The sequence below is a fragment of the Thamnophis sirtalis genome, unplaced genomic scaffold (assembly GCF_051295495.1).
Source record: "Thamnophis sirtalis isolate CommonGarterSnake01/CBP01778 unplaced genomic scaffold, rThaSir2_p1.2 scaffold_3, whole genome shotgun sequence".
In the NCBI taxonomy this organism is placed as follows: Eukaryota; Metazoa; Chordata; class Lepidosauria; order Squamata; family Natricidae; genus Thamnophis; species Thamnophis sirtalis.
This window is the reverse complement of record NW_028261383.1, coordinates 30,807,299-30,821,440: the sequence shown is the minus strand read 5'-3', so window position 1 is coordinate 30,821,440 and position 14,142 is coordinate 30,807,299. Positions and strand designations below refer to the sequence as shown.

General features: G+C 43.2%; 1 protein-coding gene across 2 annotated transcripts in view; it reads left to right on the top strand.

Annotated features, from left to right (window-relative positions):
- VARS1 (valyl-tRNA synthetase 1) overlaps nucleotides 1-14,142 on the top strand; it is a 53,497-nt gene that overhangs the window by 200 nt on the left and 39,155 nt on the right. Inside the window, exons 1-7 of one of the 2 annotated variants that reach the window (XM_087708507.1) lie at nucleotides 1,950-1,965; nucleotides 3,895-4,267; nucleotides 5,730-5,873; nucleotides 7,559-7,709; nucleotides 8,865-9,001; nucleotides 10,685-10,769; nucleotides 13,101-13,201. In XM_087708507.1, coding sequence (XP_087564633.1) covers nucleotides 3,914-4,267; nucleotides 5,730-5,873; nucleotides 7,559-7,709; nucleotides 8,865-9,001; nucleotides 10,685-10,769; nucleotides 13,101-13,201 — 972 coding nt within the window. In that variant the 5' untranslated portion in view covers nucleotides 1,950-1,965; nucleotides 3,895-3,913. Of the gene's footprint in view, nucleotides 1-1,949; nucleotides 1,966-3,894; nucleotides 4,268-5,729; nucleotides 5,874-7,558; nucleotides 7,710-8,864; nucleotides 9,002-10,684; nucleotides 10,770-13,100; nucleotides 13,202-14,142 lie in introns of those variants that run through there. The other variant, XM_087708506.1, reaches the window with a different exon arrangement.

Genomic DNA, 14,142 nt, shown 5'->3' with positions numbered 1-14,142 from the left:
AAGCTTTTGTGCTTATGGGGTGTAGATTTTCCCGTCCCCTAAAAAAGCAGCAATCTTTAAACGGGGTTGCGCCAAGCTGATTCATTGGAGGGGAGCAGGGGGAGCTTTTCCGAATGTCTCCTTTTCGTTAGGGTTCAGCTTAAAGAGTTTAAAAGAAATTTAAAGAACTCCCGTTCTTAAATAATTTAAAGAAATTCTTAAAGAATTTAAACTCTGCCAATATTTGATCTGCTGCTTGTTGAAGATCTCTCCCCACCCTCCAATCTTAGATTTGGGGCATCCCATTCTCCTTAAGTTGCACCCCAAAAACTTGCAGGATCTTATAAGTTGGTTCACACGTTTTGTACCCCCCCCCAGGACAGAACTCCTGTTCTTAAAAGAATTTTAAAGAATTCCTGCTCTTAAATAATTTAAAGCAGTTGTTAAAAGAATTTAAACTCTGCCAATATTTGATCTGCTGCTTGTTGAAGATCCCTCCCCACTCCCAATCTTAGATTTAGGGCATCCCATTCTCCGCCCTTAAGTTGCACCCCAAAAACTTTCAGGATGTTTATAAGTTGGTTCACAAGTTCTGTAGTCCCCCACCCCCCCAGAACTCCTGTTCTTAAAGAATTTAAAGAAGTTCTTAAATAATTTAAACTATGCAAATATTTGATCTGCTGCTTATTGAAGATTCCTTCCTCCCCCCCCCCAACTTAGATTTGGGGCATCCCATTCCCTTAGTTGCACCCCCAGAACTTGTAGAATTCTTATAAGTTGCTCCACAAGTTCTGTGATTCCCCCCCCCCCCAACTCCTGTTCTTGGTATCCAAATCAGGTGGATTGGGGGTGGGGAGGAGTTGTTTCTTACAAGGAGGTGAATTTATTTATTTATTTAGTAAAACGATATGCCCCATCTCACCTAGAGGCAACTTTAATGAAGGCTAGCTGTGTGTTTCCCAGGATTTAATGCCCTTATGTGTACACCACTTTTATTCGCAACAATACTTTTTCAAACTTGGCAATTTTAAGATATATATTTCCCACAATTCCCCAGCCGGCATGCTGTCCACACATCTTAAAGTTGTCAAGTGTGGGGAAAAAAACACTGATATATGCTATTAGGCTTCTTTATAGGAAAGAAAGTAAGGCATTTCTATATAAGGGTGATTACTAGACTTTCAAGATGTTGTAAATCTGATGGAATAATAGCAGATATTGTGGTACAGTATTTTAAAAGAAGTCGTAATGTTTGTTAAGCGTTGCATAATCCAAGGCTAATTTACTTGCTGTCCTATGAGCCATCTTTCTCTCTCAGCTAACCCTACTCCACAGGGTTGATGCTTCAAAAAGAAAAGAAAAAAGGATGAATAACAAAATTGTAAAAGACCTTGGAGGTCTTTTAGTCAACATCCTCTCAAGCAGGAGAGCCTGCCTATACCATTCCAGAAAGGTGTCTCCTCTTAAAAACTTCCAGTTTTGGAGCATTCATAGCTTCTGGAAGCAAGTTGTTCCACTGATTAATTGTTCTCACTGTCAGGAAATTTCTTCTTAATTCTAAGTTGCTTCTCTCCTTGGTTAGTTTACATCCATTGCTTCATTGTCCCGTCTTCAGACACTTTGGATGAGACATGTAACCTTGATCTTCTATTTAAAAAATGTGAATCCAAGGAAAAACTGACCAGAAGTTATGAGGGAGTTTTACATTCATTAAAACCGACTATGTGCGTGGCTTGAGGGTCAATATGGAAGGAAATAAATCAGAAAGAATCTGACCTGACCTGGGTCATTGATAGCTGTACCCATCCAAAAGGAAGCTGATGAAACATTGAAAGTTTGCAGTAGATTGCATCATGGAAATGAATTGATAGAACTATCAAGGTTCAAAATGAGTCGAGCGCATTCTAAAATTAGGAAATTCTTTAGCTGTCATTGCTCCATTATATAGCAAGTGAGCCCTGTGTTTAGACGTCTGTCGCTTAACAGGTTAGTTTGAATGTGGCGTTTGATTTTTCTATTTTGTAAAAAAAAAAAAAAGCATTTCTTCTGTTTTCTGCCTTGAGCAAAATAATTCTCAGATATTTGTGCAAGGAAACTATTGCAAGCTGAAAGAAAATTGATTCTTTTTTTTTTTTTGAAGCGACTAGGCTGTCGCTAAGCTATTAATGAATGATATAGATAGGAGTAACAGATCAGATAGTGTTATGAGAGGTGAAAATGATATATACCGTATGGTGGATTTGTTTGTTTTACTTCAATTCCACCACCACCCCTGCAAAGTTTTGGACTGTATTTGGACTTTGAACTCAAAAATCGAGCTGGATAAAAATAAATGCTACATTTAATTACCTGAGTTTAAACTTAAATATAATTTCAATGGAATCACAGGTAGTCCTCGACTTAACCGTTCATTTAACGACCCTTCGAAATTACAACCACACTGGGGGAAAAAGTTATTTAACAACTGTTCGCAGCTTCTCTAAGGTCATGTGACGAATATTTGGCAACCGGCATGTATTTACGAAGGTTGCAGTGTCATCTGATTGCCATTTACAACCTTCCCAACTGGCCAATGGGAAAAGCTGGATTTGCTTAAGAGCTGCAGTGATTCGGTTAACAACTGTGGCAAGAAAGATTGTAAAATCAGGCTCAACTCCACTTAACGACCGTCTTGCTTAGCCACAGAAATTCTGGTACCCGTCGTGGGTGTAAGTCAGAGGACTACCTGTCATGAAGTGCAGGTTTTACTTTTGTACTTAATAAGTTTCACATTCTGAGTTTTTAAATATTTCAGAGCAACTTTTGGAGCGAAAATTGGGCCTCTTTGCTTCCAAGGAAACTCTCTAGTTCACCTCGAGTGCTGCATCATAGTTTAGTGTTACTGGTAGAACCTGTATGAATGAGCAGCTGTGAGCTTAAATTTTCCTTCCATTTTCTCTTCCTTTGATGAGAAGCATCTGCTAACTAAAGCAGGGAGAGGGAGAGAGATTGGTGTTTTCCCAACCGTGGCAACTTTAAGCTATGTGGGCTTTAACTGACTCTTCATATATATATTTTATGTCTTCCTTCTGATGTTCCTAGGGTAAGGTGAAGAAGAATGGGACAGAACAGTGTTTCTCAACTTTGGCAACTTTAAGAGGCTGGCTGGGGAATTCTGGGAGTTGAAGTCTGCATCAAGGTTTCCAAGGTTGAGAATCATAGCTGTAGGCCATTCCACTCCAGACCATTCTATACTCCAGGATAGTTGAGCTCGCTCCTTCCTTCCTTCCTTCCTTCCTTCCTTCCTTCCTTCCTTCCTTCCTTCCTTCCTTCCTTCCTTCCTCCCTCCCTCCCTCCCTCCCTCCCTCCCTCCCTCCCTCCCTCCCTCCCTCTGTCCTTACCCCTCCTACTCTACTCTGTCCTGCTCTGCCCTCTCCTTCCTCCCCCCTCCCTCCCTCCCTCCTTACCCCCTCCCGCTCTGCTCTGCCCTCTCCTTCCTTCCTCCCTCCCTTCCTCCCTCCCTCCCTCATTATCCCCTCCTGCTCTTCTCTGCCCTCTCCTTCTTTCCTTCCTCCCTCCCACCCTCCCTCCCACCTTACCTCCTCCTGCTCTGCGCTGCCCTCTCTTTCCTTCTCCCCCTCCCTCCTTACCCCCCTCCTGCTCTGCTCTGTCCTCTCCTTCCTTCCTTCTTTCCTTCCTTCCTCCCTCCCTCCCTCCTTACCCCCTCCTGCTCTGCTCTGTCCTCTCCTTCCTTCTCCCTCTCCTCTCTCTTCCCTCCCTCCCTTCCTTCTATTTCCTGTCCATCTCACCTTAGGGCAATTAGAAATGCCATTTCTTTTCCAACTCTTCAAAGTTCATTACCAAACCATTGTTGTAGAGATGCATTGTGTTAGCAGGCTGTTTGCCTTCACCTTCCTTCTTGTTCTTGATTTCCAGGTCTCTCTGTCTTCTCATCATGCCTACCCTCTACATCTGCCCCCATCCGGATAATTTCCAGAACATCCGTGTGTTAGTCGCAGCCCGTTATGGCCGGCAGGAGCTCACGGTGGTTGAACTGCCTCCCAATGCCGAATTCAAGAACCGTTTTTTCTCTCTGCCCAAACTCCCAGCTCTGGAAACCAGAGCAGGGGTCTATGTGTCTGGTCCTACAGCTGTGTCTTACCTGCTGTCTCCAGATGTTATGAGAGGGCACAATCCCGAAACAAGAGCTTTGGTGCGGCAATGGATTAGTTATGCTGACATGGAAATAGCTCCCGCCGCCTGTTCTGTCGCTTTTTCTGCGCTGAAGATTTCCAAGCAGAATAAACAGGTGAGGGTGTTGAGGTGCGGTGGCTGTGCTGGGGTTGATAGGCCCAAATCAGAAAGTATCTGGTAAAAAAGCTTGTACATTTTAAGGAAATGCATTACAGGCAGTCCTTGAATTATAACCACAATTGAGTCCAAAATTTCCATTGCCAAACAAGACAATTGCTCCTTTTTACGACATTTCTTGCTACAGCTGTTAAGTGAATCACTGCAGTTGTTAAGTTAGGAACACGGTTGTTAAGAGGATCTGGCTCCCCCATAAACTTTGCTTGTCAGAAAGTTGCAAAATTTCCTCTGATGCTGGGACACTGCAGCCATTTTAAATACATACCGTGTTACATACCGCGGGCGTGGCAAAGGCAGCGTCCAGGCCCAAGGCGGCTTGAATCCTGGGATGCGCCTGCCTGGGCAAGAGCCCATCCCACCGGCTGAAATGGGTGGCCCAACTGCCCTGCCGATCTCCTGCTTTCCGGGTGCCTTCGAGCCCCTGTGCAGGCAACTGTGCTGAAGCGGCACCGCCGACCGCACTCGTTTCGGACATCCGTCAGAGCCAAGGCTGATCCGCCACCCAGAAGAACCCGTCTCTCTCCCCCTTAAGCGCCTCGGCCTTTCCCTGGCGTGGAGACCGGGCAGGGCGGCGTCTGGGTTGCGCCCAGAGCCTGGAGGAGGCATACACCTGCTGCTTCAGGACGCGCTCCTGAGCATGAGCGACGCCGGTGGAGGTGGATGGTATTAGGCGACCCCTGTGAAAGGGTCGTTTAACCCCCAAAGGGGTCGCAACCCACAGGTTGAGAACTGCTGCTCTTTGGCATTTGTTAGTATCTGAAGAAAATAAGGGTTTCTCCCGAAATTCTCTTTAGCAAGATTTATCAAGAATAAAAGACGCTTGGCAGCTGCCTCTTATTTATGATGCTTTTTGTGTCCCGTGTGTGTGTGTGTGTGTGATGTGATCCCCTTTTGCGACCTTCAGACAAGCAAAGTCAGTGGGTAAGTCAGATTCACTTCACAACTGTGTTACTAACTTAACAACTGTAGTGATTCATTTAATAACTCTGGCGAGAAAGATCCTGGAATGGGGCAAAACTCACTTAACAACCGTCTTGCTTAGCCATAGAAATTTTAGCTCCATCATGGTTGTAAATTGAGGACCACCTGTACTACATTACACCTTAAAACAAAGTTGTGTGCCTGGGAGGATGAGTGAAGGAACCGCTCTCGTTTCTCGGAGGCAGTAATAGCCATAGCAGTTGCCCTTAGACTTATATTCCACTTCACAGTGATTTACACCCCTCTCTAAGCAGTTTATAGAGTCAGCCTACTGCCCCCCAACAATCTGGGTCCTCATTTTTTCCACCATTTATATATACTGTATATAAATGTATTTTAGAAAAATGTATTTTAAATCCTTTTGGGGAATCGCTTGGGAGCTGCTTTGAGTTCACACCTTACTCCCCTCTTCCCCTCAGGGGCTGGATCGCGCTGTAGCCGAACTGCAGCATCTCCTTGGGGTGCTGGACAGTCACCTGAAGCTTCGGACATACCTGGTGGGGGAAACCATAACTCTGGCCGATGTGACCGCTGCTTGTTGTCTTTTGTTGCCGTATAAATATGTGAGTTTTCCTGCGTCATTGTTATTTCTCTCTCTCTTTTTCTTTTGTTAATTTGGCAGCACATTTTGTTACCCTTATGTAAATTGACCTCTTTTTTTCCACGAAGGGAAGAAAGATCAACATCTGTAATAAGGTCATTTGCACAATAGTGGGCAACTTTTTCACTTTCCACCTTTTAACAAAATTTAGTTTATGCCAACGCCGTATCTTTCCGTCCTTGGCAATCAGCTCTTGATTCCAGCTCACTTTATACATTGGGGTTGTTTTTTTCTTTCTTTCTTATGTTTCTCTTTTTCAACCTAATTTATTCAGCCGTGGTTTTCTTAGACAATTTCTTCTCAATCCTGTCATTCTTTCTTCTTTTTCTTCTTCTTTTTTGAATACATTTTTATTTTGTTCGGGAGGTTAAGGTCAAATGCAAACTCAAAATAAAGGAAAAATAAGTTTTACAAAAACAAAACAAAGATAGACAAAACAATTTTATCTTTCTAGGCTTTGTCTATCCACTGAAGGCTGAAGGCTGAATGCTTTGAAGATAAAACATTAGAAAAGGGAGAAAAAATGTGCGTTGAAAAAGGCAAAGGACAAAACCACATATACGTACATATAGCAATAGCACTTAGACTTATAGACCACTTCATAATGCTTAACTGAACTCTCTAAGGAGTTTACAGAGTCAGGATATTTCCCTCAACAATTTGGGTCCTCATTTTAGTCACCTCAGAAGGAGGGAAGGCTGAGTCAACTTTGAGCTGGTCAGGAACAAACTCCTGGCACTGAGGAGAGTTTGTCTGCAATGCTGAATTTTAACCACTGCGCCACCATGTTTCCTACATAATATATTGTATATCGCTCTTATCTTAATACTGATAAACATCTTGGAACAATGAGGATGAAAGTTTGTTTTCCAAGCTTGTAGTTTGGTTGCCAAACGTTTTGTTACCTAGCCTGGTAACGAAACATTCGGAAATGAACCCACAAGCTCGGAGAACGAACCTTCATCCTTATCCTACACTCAAGCTACAAATATTCACCACTATTGCAATATTGGAACAATATTAATTTCCCCCCCTTTACGAAGCAAACCCAAATTTATAAACTATTTGTAACCAATTTGACCTGTTATCTATCTACTATATATAAAGGCAAAATATTTAACAGGCGAACTAACAGCAAAGTTAAACTTTAAACCCTAACAATCTATTATTGTATTTCTCAGAAAGTCTATTGCGACTTTTTATTTACCATAAATCACCACAATTATATTCTCTGATCTGTCCGGGATCAAATATTCTTGTTTGATTCTTAAATCATAAACGTCTCCCTAAGACTTTGGTTGAAAACTTTCCCAGCAATTATGTTTTGTTCCCCCAAATTATAAACCTCTTTTGTCAATCTCTTTTCCCAAAAAAGTCCAGTCCAAATTGATTTGCAGTTAGATCTACAAAGTCCATTCCCCAATCACTATCAATCTTCTTGAGAAAATCCACTTCATCACTCATAGATTCTGTTAATTCCAAATTTGTAGAATCCATATTCCCTTCAGTTTTCGAACAGTCGTTAAGCAACTGGTCATAAGCCGAGGACTACCTATATATAGTACATTAGAGTCCCTTGGTTAATTACGGCAGCTAATCAGTGGAAAAAATAAAATAGCATGCATAATTAACTTCCTTCTCTTCTAGGTTCTCAACCAAACCCTTCGCACTTATTTTATCAACTTGACTCGATGGTTCCTGACGTGTATCAACCAACCAGAATTCCAGGCTGTTTTGGGCACAGTGAGGTTGTATGAAGAGGCCCCAGGAGGTGGTGTTCTAGAAATGGACTTTAAAGGTAAGCCTTTCCTGTGGATGGCCTCTTTTCAAATCCTCCTTAATTGGTGCAGTCAGGCTCCAGCATAAATGAAGCAGTTTCATTTAGCAGCCGTTTCATCTAATGGCCAGGTTGCCTGTCCCAATTGTGGATGCTGAATGAGAATGCCCTACATTATACAAATAATTGTACCCAAGCAGGGGTGAAATCTACTTACCTTCGCTACCGGGTCACAAATGTGAGTGCATGCGCCATCTCCGCACATGCGCAGAGCGTCGAAAACAGATGTGATGATGCCTAGGTAGGTGGGCGGAGCCTGCTACTGAGTGCATCTGTAAAGGTAAGTAGAACAGTGAGGGGGGGATCCGCTGTGCCACACGATTTAGATTATCTAGAAAGCAGGAAATCCTGCTTTCTAGCTACCATATTTATCGGAGTATAAGACAAACCTTTCTCCCCAAAAAAGGGTGAAAATCTGGGTCTGTCTTATACACTGAATACAGCATTTTTGTCCCCCCTTCACAAAAATGGACGTGCAGAGGGTGCTCCTGGGGGCTGGCGAGGGCAAAAATGAGCGAAAAACGGGGCCCTTTTTTGCTCCTTTTTGCCCCCACCCCAGCCCCCAGGAGAACTTTGTAGGCCTTTCAAATGCTCTGCATGCCCCGTTTTTCACAAAAACGAGGCATGCAGAGGGTTTGGGAGGCCTGCAGATTGCAAAAACTTTTTTTTTAAAATTTACCTCTTCAAAACCTTGGTGTGTCTTATACTCCGAAAAATACAGTAATATAAATCACAAGTCACAGCTGATCATCAGAAATACCGGTAGCTTTTCTTTTACAAGTGGTTGGGGTGAACTGGTCTGAACCGGTAGCATTTCATCCCTGTACCCAAGCATGGAGGATCTTTGGACCCAGTTCCCACTGTCTTCATACAGTGCGGGAAATAACTTTATGGCAGAGTTGGAAGGGACCTTGGAGGTCCTTCTAGTCCAACCCCCTGCCCAAGCAGGAAATCCTATACAATGGCACCTTGCTGAAGACAAACCAGGTTTTTTAGGTCACAGCGGACTTTTGCCATGTCGCCTGCCTTAGAGTGACTGAATAGTGGGAAGCTGTGAGTTCATTCATTTGTATTTTTCCTCCTCCTGCCCTGCAAACCAACCGGTTTCCTCTGAAGCTGAGTTGCCGGAGAAAGAGGAGATAGAAGAGCCCCCTCCCAAAAGCGCGTCGCAGCTGAAGAAGGAGGCCAAAAAGAAAGAAAAACTGGAGAAGTTTCTTCAGAAGAAGGAAAAGAACCTGCAGCAACAGGGAGAGGTAGGTGATGTAGATAGAAGGAGAACAGAATTAAATAGGCCTGCATCTGCAAAAAAAAAAGTAAGACTCAAACACTTTTGCTTTGTGTGTGTTAGGTAAGCTCCCCGTTGGGAGAGCGAGTGTGTTCAGAGAAGCGTTGTGAGAGTTATGTTGGAGAACACACAAACCAACATACAGAGACACTGCAGTTTAAATAGGCTTTTACTTTCGTGGAAATAGAGGTGTCAGAGTCCATCAAACAGTCCAAGTCATACACGGATAAGACAGTCAGTCAGTCATCAATGTCTTTCAGTTAAGGGATAATCCAAATAACATAGTCCATAAACATACAAACAGTCCGGTACTCAAAGTTTGCTAGCAGTTGCAAAACTTACAATAGCTCACCGCACTTTCTAACAGCCAGCTTCCATAACACTCAGATCAGATCAGCCCAGCATCTAACAGAGAGCTAACAGTCATTCTGGCTCCCTCTTATGGCCGATTGAGGAAACAGCAACCAATCACATTTTACAGCATGGTTTAAAGAAACAGGTATAGCATTGTTACATGATTTATATATTGCCAACCCAACCGTTAGATTATATTCCTAATAGTGTGTGTGTGGAGGGTGGGTTGTATGTATGTAGCATGCAATGTTTGAGCCTGAAATATGTTGCCTTCCCAGCAACACTGCCATTCTGCTCCACCTGCTAAATTAGCATTTCTCCATCTTGGCAGCTTGAAGTTGTGTGGACTTCAACTCCCAGAATTCCCCAGCTAGCAGGGCTGTGTATTATTATATGGGAAGGAAATTAGATGCCTTTTGACTTTCTGCAGCAGAGATGAAAAAATTGTTTTCCCCTCAAGGATTGGGATAATACAGGTAATCCTCAATTTATGACCACAAGTTAGTTAGTAACCATGTTACTAACTTAACAACTGCAGAGATTCACTTAACAACAGTGGCAAAAAAGCTAGTAAAATGGGACAAGTCTCATTTAGCAACAGGAATTCTGAGGTCTATTGTAAGTCAAGTACCACCTGTATTTAATATTTACCTATTTCAGTCATTTTAGCATGATTTTAGAAATTGCAGATTGTATTTCCCAGCCCCGGTGAAATACTGCCGTTGAATGATAACCTGGGGAATTTGAAGAATATTTTTCCGCCAGATGATTTTTAAGAAAAGAAAGTGCATATTGTATCAGATAAATAATTTTCTTAAGATAATGTGCCTGGAGGGGGGGGGGAATCACACCTGAATATTGATTAATCTTTCCATGCTGCCTGCTAGTCTCCCTCTCTGTGTATTTATTTTGCAATAAATTCTCATTCTCATGGATCAAATTCTGTTAGAATAATTATCTGACAGATATCCATTCCCCACCATCCAGTCAGAGCTGAAGAAGCTTCTTGGTTGAAAAGCGAAACATCTACACAGAAAAAAAAAATCAGAAAGTCCAGTTGCCTCTTGAAAAAAGCACCTTTGGGACAACCATGACCTGGATGACTGAGAATCTCAATAGACAATCTAATAGAGAAATTTTAGCTTAACTGATATTCTTTTCCATCTGTTTTTGTTTTTTGGAGTGGGGTGGTGTTTTTATTTTTTTTGGGCTGAAACAATATTTTTTTTGTCCCCACATTGTTTTGTTGTCGTTTTCTTATGCTTTAACCTTATGTAACACCCTGATTCCTTGTTAGAAGAAGCCAAAAGCTGAGAAGAAAGAAAAGAAGGATCTTGAGATCATCACCTATGATATCCCCACCAAACCAGGAGAGAAAAAAGGTAAGTTATTGCAGGTAAAGGATTGGGGAGTTTGCCATACACTCTTTGGGGAACGACCCTGAACCAATTCTTGCATAGAAACACTTCTAGGGCAGGGAGATTGCTGTAAAGGTGGACAATATTTAAATACAATAGTGGCGAATATTTGTACCTCGAGTGTAGGATGAGGGTGAAAGTTCGTTTTCCAAGGTTGTGGGTTGGTTTCCAGACCTTTCATTACCAGGCTAGGTAACATCTTTATTTTGTTTATGTATTTATTTGTTTTATCAAGCGTTTACAAGATAATAGATATAAGTATATACAAAATTATGAATACATGAAACGGATACGACTAAATGGGGTTGTTAGGACAAGGACGGTAGGCATGTTGGTGTGCTTATGCATGCCCCCTTTACGGACCTCTTAGGAATGGGGTGAGGTCAGTGGTGGGGTGAGGTCAGTGGTGGGATTCAGCCAGTCCGCACCCATTCGGGAGAACCGGTTGTTAACTTTCTAAGCAGTTCAGAGAACCGGTTGTTGGAAGAAATCTCTTTTTGGTTTTTTCCCACTTTACAAGGCTAATCCTGTAAAGAAGGCAGGAAGGAAACATTCTGGTGTTGTTTCTAGCCTAATGTTTATTGCCCTGCTTACAGAAACTGCCTCTCCGGTTAACCCTTGTTACATTGCAACAGCTAAGGCGAAGCACCCGTCGACATGAGTGACATCATGTTGCCACGCCCATTCAGTCACATGACCACCGAGCCATGCCTACCCAGCTAATTATTAGGGCAGAGAACTGGTTGTTAAATTATTTGAATCCCACCACTGGGTGAGGTCGACAGTAGAGCGTCTAAGGTTAAAGTTTTGGGAATTTGGGGAAGAAACCACTGAGTCAGGTAACACATTCTAGGCGTTGACCACTGAAGGCGTTGCTGAAGTCGTATTTTTTGCAGTCGAGTTTGGAGCGGCTTACCTTAAGTTTGTATCTATTATGTGCTCATGTATTGTGGTCAAAGCTGAAGTAGTCATTGACAGGTAGGATGTTGTAGCAGATAATTTTATGTACTCTGCTTAGGTCACACCAAAGGTGGTGTAGTTCTAAGTTGTCTAATCCCAGAAATTTCAAGTCTGGTGGCATCAGGTATTCAGTTGCGAGCAGAGGAGTGGAGGACTTTTCTCGTGAAACATCTCTGGACTCGCCGATTGTGTGGATGTCCGATATGCAGTGTGGGTTCAATGGAAAACTTCAACGGAGTTTAGGGGATGTCAGTAGTTCTTTTGTTTATAAGGGTTTCAGGTGTGGGTGTGTCTTGAGACGGGTCTCGTGATGGGGAGATTACCTCAGCTCAGGGTCATTGGGATGTGAACTGCTATTGGGGGAGGGTCTTGCGTGGCTGAAGGTCGGTGCTGTCTCTGATTGGTTGATTTGGATTCGGAGGGGTTTGTAGGTCAACAGTCTGTTGGTGGAATTGTGGAGTGCCCGGCTTCAGTGAACTCATTTAAACGCCCTGCTTTGTGCTTGGAAAAGCTGGCCCATCCTATATTGCACTGCTTTTCCAATTCTTTTTCGGTAACGTTGGAAAATCAAAACATAAGTTTGAAATAATTCATCTCAATTCAAATCGCGGGGCATTTCAAGGCCGGACTGTTTCCAGAATGGTCAAAACACTTCATAGAAGGTCAGAATATAGGTAGTCTTTGACTTATGACCACCATTGAGCCCCAAATTTCCATTGCTAAGCAAGAGAGTTATCAAGGGAGGAGCTTTTCCCCATTTTACAATCTTCCTTGCCACCAGTTGTTAAGTGAGACACTGCAGTTGTTAAGTTAGTAACACGGTTGTTAAGTGAATCGGGCTTCCCCGTTGAATTCGCTTGTCCGAAAGTCACAAAAGGGGGATCACATGACCACCACCACCACCCGGGACCCTGCAACCATCATAAATACAAGTCAGTTGCCAAGCACCAGAATTTCAACCCCATGTCCATGGTGGTGAGTGTGAAAAACAGTCATAAGTCACTTTTTTCCAGTGCCATTGTAACTTCAAATGGTCACTAAATGAACGGTTGTAAGTCAAGGACTATCTGCAGCTGGTTTCAACCATTTCAGATTCAGAACTCTTTACAACCCAGGGTTATTGGACCAAAAGGATGGTGAGACTTTTAGTAGATGGCAGCCATTCTCAAGGCCTGTGGCAAAAACCATTGCTATCTTCTGCATGAGACCCTTTCTCTTCTGCTGACCCTGATGTTCTTCATACGTTTTGGTTTATACTTCACGGTGGCTCACAATGAACGGTGGGAGCCCCAACACTCCACCTGTCTTGAACTCAGAACTTTTCTTGCTTTCTAGATGTGACGGGTCCAATGCCTGACTCTTACAGCCCGCAGTATGTCGAAGCAGCTTGGTATTCATGGTGGGAGAGCCAGGGTTTCTTTAAGCCAGAGTACGGCGTAAGTATGGGCAAGGAATTGCCATAACCCAAGATCTCTTCATGAATTACTTTGCCCACATGGCTTGGACATTTATTACAGGGTTGAGCTAAGCTTCATTAGGGCTTCCCCCTGAGCACCAGCCAGAAGAATATAATGCTTTACATGTAGGCAGTGTTCTTACGTTGAACTTCAATTGGAAATTTAGAAAAAGAGCTGGGGGTGGAGTTAAACAAGTCATTAGCCTATAGTCCTTACGTTCCCACAAAGGGTCTAAACCAGTGATGGCAAATCTTTTATCCACTGATTGCCCAAACTCCGCATGCACGTGTGCCCAAACTGAAAGGTGCGCATGCGTGCTTAATACATGCATGTACACATGCGCAACATAGACCTGAAGACCAGCTGGCCGGCGGGAGGTAGGGCATCCCAACCCCGGTAGCGCAGCAAGAGGTGAGATCTTTTTCTTTTGTGAGCTTCTGTTTCGTCGTTTGAAGGGAAACAGAAGCTCATGAAAGAAACGCCACAGAGATCTGATCTGGGGGGACGGCTGGCGTGCCAGCAGAGAGGGCTCTGTGTGCCACCTCTGGCACGTGTGCCATAGGTTTGCCATCATGGGTTGAAGCCCAACCCCTCTTGAATTCTTACCTGATGCCAAATTAGTGTTGAACTTTAGTTGATCAGGTTACGTATGGGCTTGAGTGATACATCTTCTGCATTACAACTTAATGTATTGTCCTGATTCTTTACACCCAAAAGAAATTGCCCAAACGGGGATCTTAAAAGTATCTATTTGCGTCTGAGCATTGCAGAATATATGAGTTGGAGGGTACTTTTGAGGCCATCTAATCCAAAGTGCTAATCATTATAGGAATCTCCTAAACCCATGATGGCGAACCTATGGTAAGCATGCCCAAAGTGGCACACAACGCTATGTTGGATGGCACACACAACGTCGCCCG